General features: G+C 42.8%; 3 protein-coding genes across 4 annotated transcripts in view; all 3 read right to left on the reverse strand.

The window, feature by feature from the left end:
- The window catches only part of LOC134202906 (GIGYF family protein Gyf), a 119,291-nt gene extending 111,355 nt beyond the window's left edge, over positions 1-7,936 (reverse strand). For both annotated transcript variants that reach the window (XM_062677904.1, XM_062677915.1), the window contains exon 1: positions 7,771-7,936. The gene's annotated coding sequence lies outside the window, so the exon portion shown is untranslated. The remainder of the gene's footprint in view (positions 1-7,770) is intronic.
- A 1,847-nt stretch (positions 7,937-9,783) lies between these two features.
- LOC134206351 (uncharacterized) lies at positions 9,784-11,019 on the reverse strand. The gene has a single exon (XM_062682054.1). The coding sequence runs from the start codon at positions 11,017-11,019 to the stop codon at positions 9,784-9,786; it is 1,236 nt and encodes a 411-aa protein (XP_062538038.1).
- A 3,574-nt stretch (positions 11,020-14,593) lies between these two features.
- On the reverse strand, positions 14,594-16,003 carry LOC134206352 (uncharacterized). Its single transcript, XM_062682056.1, has one exon. The coding sequence runs from the start codon at positions 16,001-16,003 to the stop codon at positions 14,594-14,596; it is 1,410 nt and encodes a 469-aa protein (XP_062538040.1).
- Between the last annotated feature and the right edge of the window lie 2,270 nt (positions 16,004-18,273).

An 18,273-nucleotide genomic window follows, 5' to 3' on the forward strand; every position in this document is an offset into this window, starting at 1 on the left:
TTGAGAGGTACCCCTTCGAAATTTAGCATTAATTGAGGTACCCCCTCTTGAATGTAGGCTTCCAAGCCTTTTGAAAGAATAATTCCGAGCCCCTTGAAGGAAGGCTTCCGACCGTCTTGAATCTTTTGAAAGTAGGATTCCGCAGCTCTTGATAGGAAAGATCCATTCATTACGTAACGCAGAGATTTTCCAATTTCAACCCCCCTCACCCTACGTCACACTTTTTGCATGAATTATTTTAAATTTTTGTATAGATTATCACACTTCGACCAAACTAACCCCCTCCCCCTCTTAGCGTTACGTAATTTAAAGATACTTCCTAAGAGGCTTTCGAGCCACTTGAAAGGTGGCTTATTATGCATTTTGAAAGGACGCTTTACTGCCCATGATCGCATATTTGTAACAATTGCATTTTTGTAGATTTTGAGATAAGCTCATGAATCATCTCCAAATTGCTTGTTCTTCCAGCTGACCAGATGAAATAAGAAAGTTTGTTCCAAAAAACTCGAGAAAACTATCAAGTTGTTTTGTAACATTGAGCAAAGTGACCGCATAACCGTAACACTAGAAAACTTTATTGACGGTACTCCATGTGCTGTGTACAAATATTTTCGAAATTAGTTTGCATTCAAATGCCAAGTAATGGAAATCTGTCTACCAAAGATTCCATCTGGATAAAGTGTTTGTGCATTTTTTAGGAATTTTTAGAAAATCATTGAGATTTGCATACTTATGCATACCACAAACTTCATCGTTCCATTTCTTCCATGCCTACTTTTGTCGATTGTTACAAATATGCAATCATAGGCAGTTTAGAGCCTCTTTAAAGTACGCTTCCAAGCCCCTTGAAACGAGAATTTCGAGCTTCTTGAAGGGAGGCTTGAGAGGCTCTTAAAAGGATTCCGATTCCCTTGAAAGAAGGCTTTCGAGCCTCTTAAAAGGAGTCTTCGAGAAGGCTTCTGGTCCTCTTAAAAGGAGGCTTCCGAGCCACTTGAAAGAAGCTTCTGAATCTGAAAGTATGCTTCCGCACCTCTTGATAAGAGGCTTCTGAACCCCTTGTAGAGAGGCTTTCGAGCATCTTTAATGGTGACTTTTGAGCTACTTAAAATGAGACTTCCTTTGCATCTTCAAAGGATGCTTCTAAATTTCTTGAAAGTATGATTCAAACCCTCTTGGAAGAAGAATCCCGAGCTTCTGGAAGGGAGGCATCCGAAGGTCCCAAAATGAGCCTTCCTAGCTTTTTGAAAGAAGGTTCTTTGCTCTCTTAAAAAGAGGCTCCTAAGCCTCTTGAAAGTAGTCATACGAGCCTCTTGAAAGGTGCCTTGAAAAAAGCCTTCATGTCCCTTAAAGGGAGACTTCCGAACCTTTAGATTCTACATTTTAGTTCAAAAGCATGTTTTTTATTTAATTCTACATTTTGTTTAAATCAAGTAGATTGCATTGAAGATTTTTTTAAATTTGCTCATTCGACGTTTTGTCCGTTTGATCTTTTGTTCCGCATAGAGATGGGCGCTCCGCTCAGGAGCTGTTCCAAATATTCGCTTCCCCACATTGAGCTGATGAGCCATGGATCTTTTTTAAAGAAGCCCAGCTCAGCAGCTCACTTTAAATTGATGAAATCATTGTCAAACACGCGCCTAGAGAAACTCCCTCGAGCGTACGAACTCGAGTACGCGCGCTGTTGTATTTTGTACAGCACAAACAAAAATACCACGCTCGCGGTACACGACACAAGCGAGCTTGTATGAGCATTCCAGTCCAGTACCACGCACGTGCTGATCGTTTATTATTTGCACCTCAAGCACCATCAAGCCAAGCGACAGCACCATCTAGCCAAGCAACAGAAATCATTTCTGCTGCAGAGAGGAATAAGAAATACACAAGCAAAAATAATCTAACTTGACGTCTATTTCTTAACCCATACCCACATACTCGGCGCTACGAACGGACACACAAAAATACCTAGTCGTGCGGTAGCGAACGAACCGTACCAAGCAAAAGATCCGAAGATCCGAACAACTCTCAGTTCCGCTCATGTCGTCGTCCAGCTCGAAATTGCTGTGACATGGAAGCGAGAGCTGCGCCACCAGCTCAGATTCGTGCGACACGGATCTCGATCCGGATCAGTCGCGACCGATTCTAGCGAGCGAACCGTGTGGTTCAAACGAACCGAACCGGGAGCTGTGTCTTGCACGGAGCGGATCTTTTACTTGCGACGGGTTTTCCCGCCAGCATACTGCTACATGTGCACTCGGTTTGTTTGTAGCACCGTGCTCTGTATTTTATTTACTCTCTTGTTTTTATTTCTCTCGCATTTCGGGAACCAATATAGATGAATGGGCTCGCTTGTATGAAAATGTCAACTACGCATGGTTAGAAGGGTGAGAAGCGCGCGCAAACAAGGCATTGATTTACTGCACCCAGTATGAAGAGAAAACTTATGACACGTGATATGGTTCATATACATATCAGAGACTAGGGACTGAATTATTCAACTTAATGATTTGAGAAACGTTATCAACGTTATCAATTAGAATTATGAATAGAAAATAATGTTGAGTTAGTTTTTGTATAGAAATAAATGTGATGGTTCTAAATGAATTCTTATACTTCAAAACTAGACGGTTAGAAAAAGCGTAATAAATGTTATTAGTTTAAAATTGTCGGTTTTTCAATAGAAATTATTACCTCACTGTTGCTTAACATTTTATAGATTTCAAAGTGAGGTAAATAGACGAATGATGAATGAATGAATAAATTAATGAACGACATAAATTTTTAAAATTTTTGAACAATAATTAAAATAATAATATTAACAATTATGTTTTAATATATGTAGCATTAAAGAACTGAAGAACTGATCCAAGGAGCTAACTCTTTTCAATGAGCTGAACGGATCAGATCCGCTCACTGCAATGAGCTGTTTTGCCCATCTCTAGTTCCGCAGCCCTTCATACGCTGTGCGAATTGTAATAGTTCGCCATTATGCATTTTTGTCCGAGGTACCCCCAGGGGTACATGTACCCCAGGTTGAGAACCGCTGATCTATTGCCAAATGGTAAGGTCATCTTCCTCTGCAAAAAGCCATCATGCACGCGGCCTTATATGAAGCCTACGGCGTCTTCGGGGTACTCTACCGTATATTATCTTCACTTGACACTCTTCCAGCATACGAACAACGTGTCAAGCACACCGTAGGCTGCCGTGTTATTCAAGCTTAACATTAATATCCAGCCCTTTATACACATGGTATAACTTGTGATTCACACGTCGTCAGATGCCATTCTCCTGTTTACCGCCGAGTATTGTCCACAGCACCTCGCTTACCATGTTTCATGGCCGTAGTAAACAGCGCGAATATTGTTTTCGTTTGCAGACTACGAGACTCCAGCTGGTTAAGAAGTCCGTAATAATCCCTATTCGCAGCTGCATACGCCTTTTTCTCCTCGTGGGTAACATCATTACCGCACGTCACTAGAGTTCCAAGGTGTACAAATAGTCCAACAAATGTTTCACCCTCCAGAACCACTGCACTACCAATTCACTACCACCACCACGAATGATCCCACGTTGATTACATTACCAACGATCATGTATTTCGTTTTACTGGTATTGGTCGTGAGTTCAATCCTCGCTGTCTCCCTCTTAAAAGGCACAAAATCCTCTTCCATGGCATGGCGCTCAATTCCAATATCGTAATCGTCAGCAAAGGCCAGAAGCATATACAATCTTGTGATAATGGTACTGCTTTTTTGAACGTCAGCCTTCCTAATCGCTTCCCCGAGCGCTATATTGAACAGTAAATTTCAGCCACGATGAGTCTCTGAATGTTTCTGTTGGTATCGTTATTGAAGGTCACTAGTGAGCCTAAGTACACGCATTCTTCAACGACCTTCATTTCGCCACCATTTTAGCATTAGCATTGTTACGGTGTAATTCGTAGATTGGACACTAGTGATACTCATGTTTTACTTTTGAGATCCTTATCTAGAATGCTATCAGAAATCAAGAAGGGGAGTGGTCCTTGATTACAGTCTTAAACAAAAATAACAAAAGCATGAGGATTACTACTCCTGGCCACGCCCATCTTCACCGTAACTAGGGAGAGGAAGGAAGTGTTGATGTAGTACTTACTTAACGAGAGGCCACCGACTTAGCGACACCCTCATAAGTACCACGGAGTTGGATAATGAGGAAGGTATTCGTTGGGTCAGGATTTGCCTGTAGCTGGCAATGTAACCGTGGTAGATCTAACCCCGTAACACACCACGTAAAGGTGTCGACCCAGCATTACGGGTCAACGACCTTCATTTCGCCACCATCGATAAAAACCCGTGGTGAGTGGCTAACGTTGTCTTCGCTTATTTACTTCGTCTTCGCCGTGTTGATGACAAGTCCGAACCGCTGAGCTCCGATCTTCAGTCTTCATGTAGGCTTCCTAAATTTTCCCAAAGTTACGTGCTAGATTATCTTTGTAGTCAGTGAAACCAAATAGCTGAACGGACTTCGTGGAAATCGTACCACTCGTGTCAATTCCTGACCTTCGTATTACTCCAACCAAAGCGATGTAGAATAGCAGGCACGAATGACCGCCACCGTAGCGTAACCCTCTGCGCGATTCAAATTGGCTCCAGAATGCCTCTGAAACTCGCACATCACCCGACTTATCGTCGCCTTGGTCAACTGCGTCAGTCTAACCGGAAGTCCGTGTTCGTGCATTAGCTTCCATAGCTGGTCTCGGTCGATTGTATCACATGCGATTTTGAAGTCTATAAATAGATGATGTGTGGGCACGTTGTATTCATGGCATATCTGCAATACCTAGCGTATGGCGAACATTTGATCCGTGGTGGAGCGTTCGCCCATAAATCCCGCTTGGTACTGCCCCACGAACTCTCTTGTAATTGGTGTAGACGGCAGTATGGGAGAGTACTTTGTAGGCGGTGTTCAGCAATGGGATTGCGCTATAGTTGCTACATCCAGCTTATCACCCTTTTTGTAGATGGGACACAACCACTACCATCTATTCTTCCGGCAGAATTTTATCTGCACAATCCTTGGTAATTACCCAGTGAAACGCTCTATCCAGTGTCTCACGACCGTGTTTAAATAGCTCTTCTGGATTTCCTGGAGATTCGGAGCTGAAAATCGTATGCCCTGTGTGCTCTCAGGTGCGTCATCACACCGCCATCGTTGTCTTCCACATCGCCGTTCAGGTACTCTTCGTAATGTTACCGCCATCTCTGGATCATCTCACACTCGTTCTTAGGGAAGTTCCCGCCTTACTTGAACGGTTCAACTTCTCATTGTACTTTCATGCGTTATTAGCGCGGTACCGTTGCTCCGTCTCTTCGCGGTCTCGATCTTCCTTCTGGTGCTTGTTCCTTCGGGAAATCGAGTTTCGTCTGTACCGCGCCCGTTTGTATCGTGCCTCATTCGCCATCATACGGTGTTGCAACAATCTCATCCATGCTGCATTCCTCTTCTACACTAACTGCTCACAATCGCCGTCATACCAGTCGTTTCTCTGATCCGGGAGCACCGTACTTTGCGGTGCGGTGCTGCCAAAATGCTGCACCGAGCTGCTCTTATTTTGGGAGTGGAGATGTCGCAAATGAATCGATTAGTTTAAATAATCGATTCATCGTTGTGATAACTACCCAACGATTAATCGATTCAATAATCGCCAAGAATCGACAGTAATCGATTAGTTACTAATCGATTATTCGGGATTTTACGACATCTCTAGTTGGGAGTGCTGCTTGCAGCTGTGCGCGCAGTCTATCGTTTTATATCCGCTCAATGGTAAGCCGCGGCGTTCGACTTCGACGCATGTTGCACACCGAACCATCGAGAGTTTAGAGCGCTGGCATACTGCAACGAGGTAATGGTCGGATTAAATGTTTGCACTGCGGTAAGGGTGGAGTTTTGTGATGTCGAAAAAAATTAATCGTCGATTAGAACGTGGTCTACTTGGTTTTCCGTTTATTGATTAAGTTATCTCCTTGTGGCCTTGTGGATATGTGGTGCTGCAGCTTTAGCAGAAGATAGCCGCTCGATTTCCACTGTCTGTGTCCAGCAAATTTCCTCGAAGTTGCGGGGAAGTTATTCATTGTAGATTATTCTGACCTGCAAAACCTAGCGACTTGCAGTTCCATGTTCCAAGCTTCCAATCGTAATCCTTCTTTTGTTGCCTAGGTCGTTGCCGATTGTGATGAAGCAAAAACTATCTTTGCAGGGTTACTATTCGGCATTATTACAACATGTCCTGCCCATCTATCCTTTGGCCTTCTAAATACTGGGTTCGCCATAGAGTTGAGCCACTTGTCTTATAAGGATTTTGTTCATGATACATTTGGTGCGGGTGTGAATCTTTTTTGACCGCAGTTGGCTTTGGAGCCCATCAATCATCTTAGCTTAATCACTCCCAAAGCTTCAACAATCAACACCCAATAATATAAACGGAGCGGTTGGTACGAGATGTATCCGTTCTAATATGGCTGAATTGTGAAATCAAGTTAAGAATTGATTCTCACAGCTCTTACAACAACGCTGCACAGCTTTTATGTCTGAACTACATTTATGATATGCTTCAAACATAAATAATGACAAGAAAAATGATAGATGTAGTCTGTCCCTTTCCAGGATTTTTTCACGAACTGGCTGTCTATGTGTAGACTAGACTAGCAGTTGCTTCTGGAGCCCATAGCAGACACGACTTCCACAAACGATGCGCCTTCGTATTTCACGACCCGTTATTGTCAGCCGTCGACAAGGACCCAAGGTATAGACGAATTCGTCGACCACCTCGAAAATATCTCCGTTACGTTACGCTGCTTCCTAGACAGGCCCTATGCTCCGTTCCATCCAAAAACATGTACTGTGTCTTTGACGCATTCACCACCTGTTTAATTTTTTAACAAGTTACATTCCATCACTCACTAATCATCGAGACCAAGACATAAAATCGCACTCGCCGCGTTTCCAATCAAATTATTGTGCAAAATAATTAGATGAATGGAGATAAAACTTTATAGATACTACATAAATTCAATACATTAGAAATTTCCATGTATTTTGTAATTCTTTTTATTTTGTTTTATTTATGATGGCCCTCAGGACAAAAAAGCAGTTAGGCAAATTATGTGCATGTTTAGAGCAACAAAATTTGGAACTATCGGACAGCATAAATATTGAAAATAAAATTATATAGCAATTTAGTCTAATATTGGCTAGTTCAAAAGCATTTGTTTTTTGTATGAAAGCAGCAAGATTAAAATTTAGCTACTAGGGGTCTCACTATTAGACATTTTACCTATCTGCTTCGTAATTAGAGCATGTCATGTTATGTTTACACCGGGCAAGTGATATCGATTATCTCAGTTGAATTCAATTCTATAAAAGATAAGTGTTCAACTGTCTTTCAAGTATTATGAGTTTAATGAAAGCTTCGCGTTGCTTAATTCACCTAAACTGTCTAATCGTCAATATTGCAATAGCATTATGATTTACCACCCAAACTGGCCACGATCCATCAGCACAATTGAACGATTCTTTCCCACTGTGCATTTCCTTTCACACAACCTCACGCACACACCCAACGTTTTGTGTGGTGTCCGGACAACGACGACGACGAAGAACAAGGAGGCAATGATGGAAGGCAAAGTAGTCGTAGAAAATTTTTCTCCTCGCAACTCGATTGGCTGCCTTTTGGTCCCAGCACCGTCCATTTTCGCGTGCAATTTGTGCAACTTTGCGAACGTCGCTTACCTGAATTCCACACGTAAACGATGCACCGCTCGTTGGAGAACACTTTCCGCACGAAATTGCACCCGTTTAATATGTCGCACTACCAAAAAACTCGCAATAATATTTCATCGGATTAAACCCCGAGAGCAAAAATACCGCCGCCTGCGTGTTTGAGAGACAACAAAAACACCATGAATGGAAAATTTAGTACTAACGTTGGACGACGGACGGAGAAGTTGAAACTTTTTTCTGTCGACGCAAAGAGCGCCTCTCTTGCCCGCTCGCTCAACTGGGGGATAGGAATCAAATTGTTCTAAACAGATCGCGTGCTCGTGTTTGACAGCTGCGAGCGGGCTAAAAGCACACACGGTAAGGAAAAATTAGCTCAACTCGGGTAAATCTCGGGAACTTTTTCAAATCGGCGTATGTAACATTTTGATCAAGCTGAGAAAATGAGCTTGGAAGTTGTCAGATTTTATTTTTATTCCTATTTAGAAACTAAAAATTTTTATTGCAATTGAATACACCTCAACGATACATTATGAAAAGGTTCATCGTCACTGACCCTGAAATCTGCACTGCGTGTGAACATTTCAGTTATTTTGATAAAAATATATGTTACAACGTTCTGCAACAGATAAATCACATACGTCGTTTTGATACGTCAGCATGACCGAGGTCATGCTACTTTCGTCGAAATGTTACGCTGCTCCGTACGCTGCATTGTTGATACGTCGAAATGTTGCGTCAAGTTGAAACGTTTCACGCAAAAATTTGCAACACTAACAACACGACGTAACAACATTTGCTGCAGAAAAACAACGTAAAATGTTTTTCTTAACGAAAATCAGAATATTCAAGCAACATGCTTAATTTTGAAATCAATGATGAAAAAGCACAAGCAGACGCACGTTTTAAACTATTTAGTTGTTCGAAAAAACTTTTTAAAGTACATTTTCTGCTATTTAAGCGGTGTATGTGCAATATTTTCAACAATGATGTTACACCGTTTTGCAAAAAAAATTATTTACATTTTTAAAAACACATTTTCATGTAGCTTTGAAGATATACACATTTTTAGATGAATTTGATGCCATATGCTGTTAAAAACGGGTTTGTTTACAATTTGCGACATACGCCGTGTTCTCGATGTTTGTAGGGTTAAGAACGTCCACCACAAGTAGATTTTCGTTCAGCAAATTACCACGCTTGATAGGGTTGGTTGTAACGTAGCTTTAGCTATAATTTTATTTTGCATGTTAGTTATAGGGTAATTTCAATATTTAACTTCTACTTACATAAATCTGTTTGCACGTATAGCTTAAAGGACAGTTCTACCGTACTATATGTGTTCCGTGTGTGTCCTGCATGATTATTTTAGGTTAGGTTAAGTTTTAACAATAGCTATAGTATAGACTTACTAATTGCATGGAATTCACACGATTTTATAGAGAACAAACCACTAATTTTAGTTAAGGATATTTAGCTCGTATTTAGCTGTAGGATAAATTCAATTTTTATAAAAGTTTCCTGAACAACAATATTTAATTAGTTCACCTTTCTGAAATGATACCGTTCGCTGCACGTTTTCGTTTCAATAAACAGCAAGAAGCCGAATTAATAATAGACAGGTTACCTTCATCAACCTGTCATCCTCCGTCATCCTGACAGGTCTGTCAACGGGTCAACCTGCCGTATCGGCCGTCGCATTAGCGTGACCAGAAGTGCTGCAAGTGTTAACATCCTCTCCCCCGTAATACTGGCCACCAGGTCCAGTCTTACTAACTTCATCCACCTCAAGTCCCGCTAGCCTAGCCACTGGCCTACGCACAAGACCCCTCGCAGTTTGGACCATAGCCTGCTCAACTCTCCCAAGCGCCCCGGGAATCGCTTTAACCACTTTGCTTCTGATCCATTCGTTTCGTTTCCTGTCTCCAACTACCAGTACTAACTGATCCTCCATTATAGCTTTTGCTTCACCACACCACTTTGGCCTCTTGGTCAGCGTAGGGAGGTAGTCCAGAATCCATCTTCTCAAAACACATCCAGCTGATGCTGTACTTGATGCCATGACGACCGTATACCTTGCGCTGCATCGGTTGCCTCGACCACTGGTTGCCGAACGGCACACGAGTTTCCCAGCAAGAAATGGTTCGGTGTGAGTGCCTCGCTCTCGTCCGACGTTAGTGGCAAATACGTTAGTGGTCGTGTATTAACGATAGCTTCGGCTTCCACCATGAATGTAATCAACGCTTCGTCATCCAGCTTGCGATGGTTGTTGTATGACGTCTCCACCGCCACTTTGATAGAGCGGACCATCCGCTCCCAGGCTCCACCCATGTGCGGAGTTCCAGGCGGATTGAATACCCAATTGGTAGTGGTCCCAGTGAAAGTTACGGCCAGGTCCTCAATTTGCTCCTTCAGTAGTCTAGCGGCTCCCACAAAATTCGTGCCGTTGTCTGAATAGATCTCGGCAGGTGCACCTCGGCGGCAGATGAAGCGTCGAATACATTTGACGCACGAGTCCGTAGTGAGATTATGAGCCACCTCGATGTGCACTGCCCGTATTGTCAAACACGTGAAAACGGCTATCCAGCGTTTAGCGCTGCTTCTACCTACCTTCACCGTCAACGGTCCAAAAAAGTCCAGGCCAGTATACGTAAAGGGTCTGGCGAATGACGCCATCCTGGCTAACGGGAGCGGCGCCATGCGGGGAATCTGCGGTAGGCTCTTGTACACGCGACACCACTGGCACGCTTTGGCCACGCTGTTAATCGCCCTTCTAAGTCTCGGAACATAATACAGCTGACGAACTTCGTTCACGACAGTTTCGGTGTTACCGTGTCGGTACTTACGGTGATAATATTCCAGCAGCAAGGTAGTGAACTTGTGACTCCTAGGAAGGATTACTGGAAACTTCATCTCCTTTCCGACATTTGGAGCCTCCGCTATTCTACTATCCATTCGAATGATGCCTTGTTCGTCTAATATTGGACTTAGCTGATAGAGAGCGCTGCTTTTTCCCACATAGATTCGCTCATTTGGAGGTTTCGTCTGGTTGCTTTTCAAGATCACCATCTCATCTGGGAAGCATTGCCACTGTGTCTCGCGGATTAGTAGACTTTCTCCCTTTCGTAGCTCTTCTGAGGATAATGGACCTACGAAAAGCTCCTGTCTTGCTAGCTTCTTCTTGATGTTGTTTATGAATCGGTACACGTAGGCAATGGACCGTATAGCACGTTTCAGTTGAGAAAATCTATCTAGTTCCATCAAACCTCCAGTAGTTTGAACTGTCCCATGAACGAAGCATGGACGTAGCTCTTCTTCGGTAGGTGACGTCAACGTTCGTTGTGTTGGCTATAAGAAGGGAACCCCCTCACGAAGAATAACAAATACTAGAGTTCCCTCTCTACACCACGGCAGGCTACTGACTGATACTTCTGCCAGCAGCTGCAGTTCTCTTTATTCAACAATAGGTATATACAATAATCCATAACAAACTTCCTTAATCTATACCAAAGAGCAACTACAACTAACCGGCGCCCGCTTCTTATCCATCTTCGATCTACAGCGAAGCGTCGCACACTACCTGATATTCCAACACTCCTCCTTAGTGTGCACGCCTCTCAACTCCCCTGGCTCCTTCTAACACCGAGCCTCCCGTCCAGAGCTCCACCTCGCCGAACAATTCCTCTCCTGGCCCAATCCGTTGCCCGTACAAATGGCCTCTATCCGACGTTTGCACAGCACCCTCTGTTGACCAGCTCCTGAATGTCTCGACGCTCCTCCTGGACGCTTGCTGACCAGCCAGCATCCCACCGAACGTTCCAACCTCCTGATGAATTTCGTCCGGCGCTACCCAAGACTTACGTGGCTGATCCATGATCCCACTGCGCCACGCGACTTATGCGGCCGATCCATGATCCCACTGCGATAACGTCGACGGCAATAACATCCCACTAAGATGGAGAACGGGAATCGTTCCTGGGCCCATAACCTGTTGGGCATAAGAGAGGAACCCCCTCACGAAGAATAACAAATACTAGAGTTCCCTCTCTACACCACGGCAGGCTACTGACTGATACTTCTGCCAGCAGCTGCAGTTCTCTTTATTCAACAATAGGTATATACAATAATCCATAACAAACTTCCTTAATCTATACCAAAGAGCAACTACAACTAACCGGCGCCCGCTTCTTATCCATCTTCGATCTACAGCGAAGCGTCGCACACTACCTGATATTCCAACACGTTGTACTGGCCATTCTGATTCCGCTAGTTGAAGGAACGCTGGTCCCTTGAACCAGACACTGTTTGCTTTTAGGTCTGGGCCATTTCCCCACTTCGTGGCAATGTCGGCTGGATTTTCTTTGGAGGGAACCCAACGCCAGTCCTCGACATCGGTGGTCGTAATTAATTCTCCTATTTTGCAGGCTACAAATTGTTTATATCTGCGATGATTAGCTCGCAGCCAGGAAAGAACTGTTGCGGAGTCGCTCCAGAAAACTTTTCGTGTAACTTTCAGTGTGTGGTTTTTTCGACGAACTGTGAGAGACGAGCACCGAGCACTGCGGCTAGCAGCTCCAAGCGAGGTATTGAAACAGTCTTCAGCGGGGCCACCTTTGTTTTCGCCGAGACAAGTGCACACTCGGGGAAACCGTCGGAGTTCGAAGTGCGAAAGTAGACTACTGCGCAATACGCAGATTCGCTGGCATCCACAAATATGTGCAGTTGGAGATTTCGGTACCGCTTTTTGATAGCATCTGGGAAGTAGCAGCGAGGTATCTTAAGACTTGCAGAATCCTTGAACAAGTTTGTCCAATTTCCCACCTTTGATGCAGACCGTCATTCACTTTTCGTCCCATTGTATCCCTTCTCTCCATACTTCTTGCAGCAAGATTTTGCCATGTACCACGAAGAGGCTCAGGAGGCCGAGTGGGTCTACGAGCGACATCAGACACTTCAACATCTGTCTTTTTGTAGGACGTTCATCGTCTCTTAACGAATTAACGATTTCAGGTTTCATTTCAGTTGAGAAACTGAAGGCGTCTTCCTGCGTCAACCACAAGAGCCGAGAACCCGATCCTAGTCTGTTTGTTTGTCCACAGTAAAAGCCTTATCTTGTCTGGGTGAATCCCTGAATGCCCCCAAAGCAATCATGAGGTCATTGCTGTTCGATAGCCAATTCCTCAGTTCGGAACCGGCTTGCTGGTGAACGAAACGCATTTGTTGGAAGACTTCGATTGATTTGTGAACATACTAAAAGCTCTCTGGGGAATCCTCCACGTAGTGTTTGTTAAGAACGTCTTCGACCGCTCGAGGATACAATTTTTGTTTTTCACATATTGAGCTGCCGCTGGGGAGCAAGTTCCCAAGTAACACCGAAAACATCATTATTAACTAAGATTCAATAACGATGTTGAATAAAGGTCGGGAAAATGAAATTCAAAACATGTTATGTTCAAGGAAAGCTATGATAAGGTTTTTTGCAAAACATACAGCAATTTGATCAGAGAAGAAGTTTCATACTACATTCTCACAACTTTGTGATAACATGTCATTTTTTGACATTTGTTTAGTTTTTTAAGATGTTTCGTTTTACATTCTCACAACATAAAACAGAAGATTTTACGAACAATGTCATAACATGTTCATTTTTAGACATTTGTTTCGTCAGAATATATACCGCAATGATAGAAGTTTAACGTAATTTCAACATCTTTTAAGATCAATGTTATAAACGTTCTTCATCGACCCTGTTGTTTATCGCAACTTGCCATACACCCAATATTTTTTTTACACGGTTGGTATTCTTTAATTTCCCGGTTAACCTGATTTTTCACAGCTTTTGAAATACCACCTGAATTTTCTTTGATTTTTTGTGAATTTTTTCATGGGGTTAACTCATAGTTTCATCAACGCTAAAGGTCGTAATCAACTAAAACCCACCCGTGTAAAAAAAGAATCGGGTGTATTGTTTTTCTTTCGCATATTCGAGAATTTGTTTACATATCAATTTCAAAATTATGCTTTGGCATAGATATATTTTTCTCCAATCAATGGCGCATGAATTTAGGAGAAGTAAAATGAAAAGTTAGCCAATGATACATAAGCCGCATATAATGTTTCGACCGAGACTTCAAAACAAATTTGATTTATTTATTCATTGTGTATATGTTTATTAATATTATTAAAATGGTGTTCATCATTTCATGCATGCTTGTCTTCATTCGTTTTTTGAATAAAATTTATTTCTTTGAACATGTTGGTCAGCATTTTTGTTTTGGTATTCAATTTGACAGAACCATGTTGAAAGTCGGTTACTGAAAACATCCTTAGTACTTAAGTTTAGTCTTGTGAATGTACAATCAAAACAAGGTTTCAACTGAAAGATGTTGAAAATATCGATAATTTTTGCGCTGTTTGGGTCGTGTGAAAGTAATCAAAGCAGTTTTTCATACCAAAACGTAACATACTATATGTTCGAAAGATGTATTTTTTACACTCATACAACAAACCGTGTTACTTGGGTTGAACCAAAGGTGGCTACATTCATGAAATACACCTCTGGTACGTCGGAAGGATCGTTGCGCCAAAGGAATCGTTGAGAGTGGCGGTCTTCTTTTCGTATGTAGATTTGATGGAACATTTCCTTTATATCTGAAGAAACTCCAACATTAAACTGACGGAAGCGCAATAGTACACCGGGAAGCGAGGTCAGCTGATCCGGACCTTTTATCAGCACTGAATTTAGTGAGATACCATTGACTGCCGCTCTTGCATCCCATATCATGCGAACCTTTCCCGGTCTACGAGGGTTAACAACTGCTCCTAGCGGTAGATATCACACACGGCGCATGTCGCCGTTAGCTAGTTCTTCTTTGGTTGGGCGATGGGCGTAGCCTTTCTGTTGGTAGTCTTCCAGTTGTTGTTGTAATGCTTCCTTCAGTTCTGGATTCCGGTTCATACGTCTTTCCAGGCACTCAAGCCGCCGCAGAGCCATGTTATAGCTTTCGGGGAGCTCTATGTGGTCGAATTTCCACAGAAGGCCGGTCTCGAAGTGGTGGCCTACCCGGACAGTTGACTCCTCTAGTATTCGTTGTGCACGCTTCTCTTCATCCGACACAAGTGGTGCTACTGGTTTCGCTCCAACTTCGTCCGTGGTGAAGAAATCTTTGACGAGATCGTGCAGCGTTTGATCGGCGACACACCCACAGGCATGGTAGTTGATCGACGCCATCTGACTGTAGTCCGCTGAACCACCATATATACACCAACCTAATCTTGTTTTCACAGCCACTGGTTCGCGTCTAATTCCTTCGCGCGTCTTCAATGGGACTATCAACTCCAGGTTGTTAACTCCGATCAGTAGTTTTGGAACTGCTTTGGTGTAGCTCGCCACCGGCAGTCCCTTGAGATGGCCGTACTGCTTCGACAGCTGATCGTACGAAAGTGTTTGCGTAGGTAATGATAGCTCCTTAACGGTTTGAACTTCTTCCAGTGAATACTTTCTCCCATCAGTCGACGAAACGATTAACGACAACTGCTTCGAATCGTTCTCCGTTCTAGTCATATTCCCCGTCCACAGCAAACATAGTGGCGCCTTAACACCATTAACACCAAGTTTCTTCGCCAGGCTATCCTCAATAAGTGTCAAGGACGACCCATCGTCGAGAAAGGCGAAGGTATTCACTTTCCCTTTTGGTCCATGCAAGGTAACCGGCACAATCCTAAAGAGCAGGGACTGTTTCACTTGTCGGTGAGTCTGGTTCTCCGCAATGTTCATCACTGATGGTGTCTTCACAACCGAACTGCCGCGCGACGAGTGTAGCAGTGGATGATGGCGAAAATCACAACCATTTGTACCGCAGGTGCTGGTTTTTCTACAACTTCTTCTGCCGTGAGAGTTCAAACAATTTCTGCAAAGTGCACTGGATTGTACAAACTTCCAACGTCCATCCACCGAGAGAGATTTGAACGCTTGGCATTCCTGGATACGATGACCAATTTTCTTGCAAGCCAGACACGCCTTGGCTTCCACCGCGTTGATTTCGGCTCTGATTTTAGGTTCACTGTGGTGCGCAATGATATTTCCTCTTGCCCTAGAATTGTTCTTCGTTGGAGCACTCGGTCTTACACTGCTGCTGGCGTACACGGTCACTTTGCTCACTGCTTTCACTACACTGGACATAAAACTTCCAAACGTTTTTAGATTCACTTCCGAAAATCCCTGGAGATATGAGCCCCATTCCATTTGTAGATGTGGTGGTAGTTTGGCAACGAGTTCCGCGAGGAGGGTAGGGTTTGACAGATGGACGGATTGACCAGCAACTTCTAAATGGTCACAGAGACTTTGTATAGACATTCCAAAATCGATAATGGTTTGGAATTTATCCACTTTCGGTGAAGGGGCTGATCGTACCTTTTCTAGAAGCGCTGAAATTAGCAACTCAGGCCTCCCATATAACAAATGCAGAGTTTCTATGATGTGTGGTACAGACATAGATATTGTCGGGCCGCCACCAAACCGGACCGCGCGATTGAGCACTCGCGCTGCGACGCGAGTCGCGACAATTTGAAATATTTCATTAGTAGTGCGCATCATGCACGCATGGATGTACTATCATGCGCACTAATCAGAAATGAGTTGCGACGTCTGATAACTGCAGATATTTCATTTTATTGAAAACAAATTTTCGATTTTCTACTATACACGGAATATAATAATCAAGATGTTGGGGTCACAGCAAATTAGTACTCATTTTGTGGTTCCAGTGTACTAATATTTCGGTACCCAGCGGTACCCGGTATGACTAAGCAATCCTTTGATGAAAATTTGAATTTGTTCTAATTGTCGTCACCATGGGTATCATCGTATTTGTTTGTTTATGATTTTCCTATGGAATTTCGTAATGTCGACTAATATCATTCATCCGATTATAAGTTTCTTATATTTACTAATTATTCTCTCATTTTAGTCAATAATCGGGGATCATTCGGAAGAACAAAACATACAAAAAATCTAGTGATGTTATGATTGACCAGCCCCGGAGCTATACCCTCTCAGGTCGGCGACAACTTACTGAAAGAGGACTCAACAACACTCATACGTGCGACCAGACCATATCAGTATACTACAGGGCTGACGTTGGTTGAACCGCTTGGCATTCGAAGCAAATTCTTTCGCCTTGGTTTATCCATTGACGAATACATAGACCGAAATGTCCGGTACAAAGCCATCAGAAAATCGGGCACCATGTCTTCTTCTTCATTTTGAAGAAAATACCCCTCGTGGGTGACGAATTACATTACATAAATAAATATTTTACGAGCGCTGACTTACCCCTCTCCTCGACGTTTTGACAGTTTGTCTGTTTGTTTTTCTCCCTCACCTTGCGTTGTTTTGTTTGCTCTCGCCATTATCTTTTTGCAAACGCTTTTGCCAGTGCGTGTTTGAATTTTTCGGAAATAATTGAATAAAGAAATCGAATTTACAATTAACGGGATGCCTGTATTTGGCTAATAATCTAGTTGTGATCTTGTGTTTATAAAATACTGTTTAGTATACTAATTGACCAGCAGAAGTATTTTCCGTGATACAGTATCCGTATAAAGTTTCGTATATCTGGAAGCAACGTTCTACGTCATTAACCCGGATACTGGATATATTCTGCTATTGCGTCCTCCAAAAGTGCCCCACAAACGGTAACTAATACAACATCTACGTGCTAAGTTTGATCATTAGATGCTCAATTATTTTTGCTTGTATTTTTGATCGTGTGATTTCGGCTTTCCACCAAAATCTTTGCGACATGTTTCAAAAATCCTTTTCGTTTAAAGAAAAATGACATGCTAATTTATTCGGTAAACATTTAGAATGAGTGCAAAATTGGAAAAACAATGTAAATCGTGTAAAAACAGAATCCAGTGTATATTAAAAGTGGAACTTTGTTTGTAACAATATTTTACCCTTATTATTTTCCATAGTGACGGTGAAGATGCCCTAATATAACATTGGAAATCTGACGACCGGGTCGACGGATAGACAGCGATGCAGATCTGCGCAGAAATAGTAAATATTGTTGAACGTAGCACGGGTAGCACGCCTTCCGCACAGTCACCAAGTGTTTCGCAACCCAGCAACAGCTACTACTACCGACTATAGAAAAAAAACGTGCGGGTATCCAGGATGGAAACTTTATTTATCTACCCCAGGATGGTAAGTGATTCTTTTCACTTAATTTTGGAGTGCTAAAAACTAATTTTCTAAAATTGATTTAGCTGAATCGTCGTCATGTAGTCTACATTGCAAAAAAATGAGCAGCCCAACGGCATTATGCTAGTCTCCGGAGCTGTACCTAATCTGGTAGGATCAAATAGAACTTTTGGGTCGAGCTAGACATTGCTGAGGGAGAGCAGATTACTCATTAATACATGAGCTTTCTAAGCTTATCAACAGGATTTAGTGGACAACCCAGAGCCAATTTTGACCATGACCATCAAGTGACACCAGTGACTTTTGTC

Source organism: Armigeres subalbatus, chromosome 1 (assembly GCF_024139115.2).
Source record: "Armigeres subalbatus isolate Guangzhou_Male chromosome 1, GZ_Asu_2, whole genome shotgun sequence".
NCBI lineage: Eukaryota > Metazoa > Arthropoda > Insecta > Diptera > Culicidae > Armigeres > Armigeres subalbatus.

Bases quoted from the DNA above. Each gene is read 5' to 3' on its own strand.
- LOC134206351 (XM_062682054.1), bottom strand. From the start codon at position 11,019: ATGGAACTAGATAGATTTTCTCAACTGAAACGTGCTATACGGTCCATT.
- LOC134206352 (XM_062682056.1), bottom strand. From the start codon at position 16,003: ATGGAATGGGGCTCATATCTCCAGGGATTTTCGGAAGTGAATCTAAAA.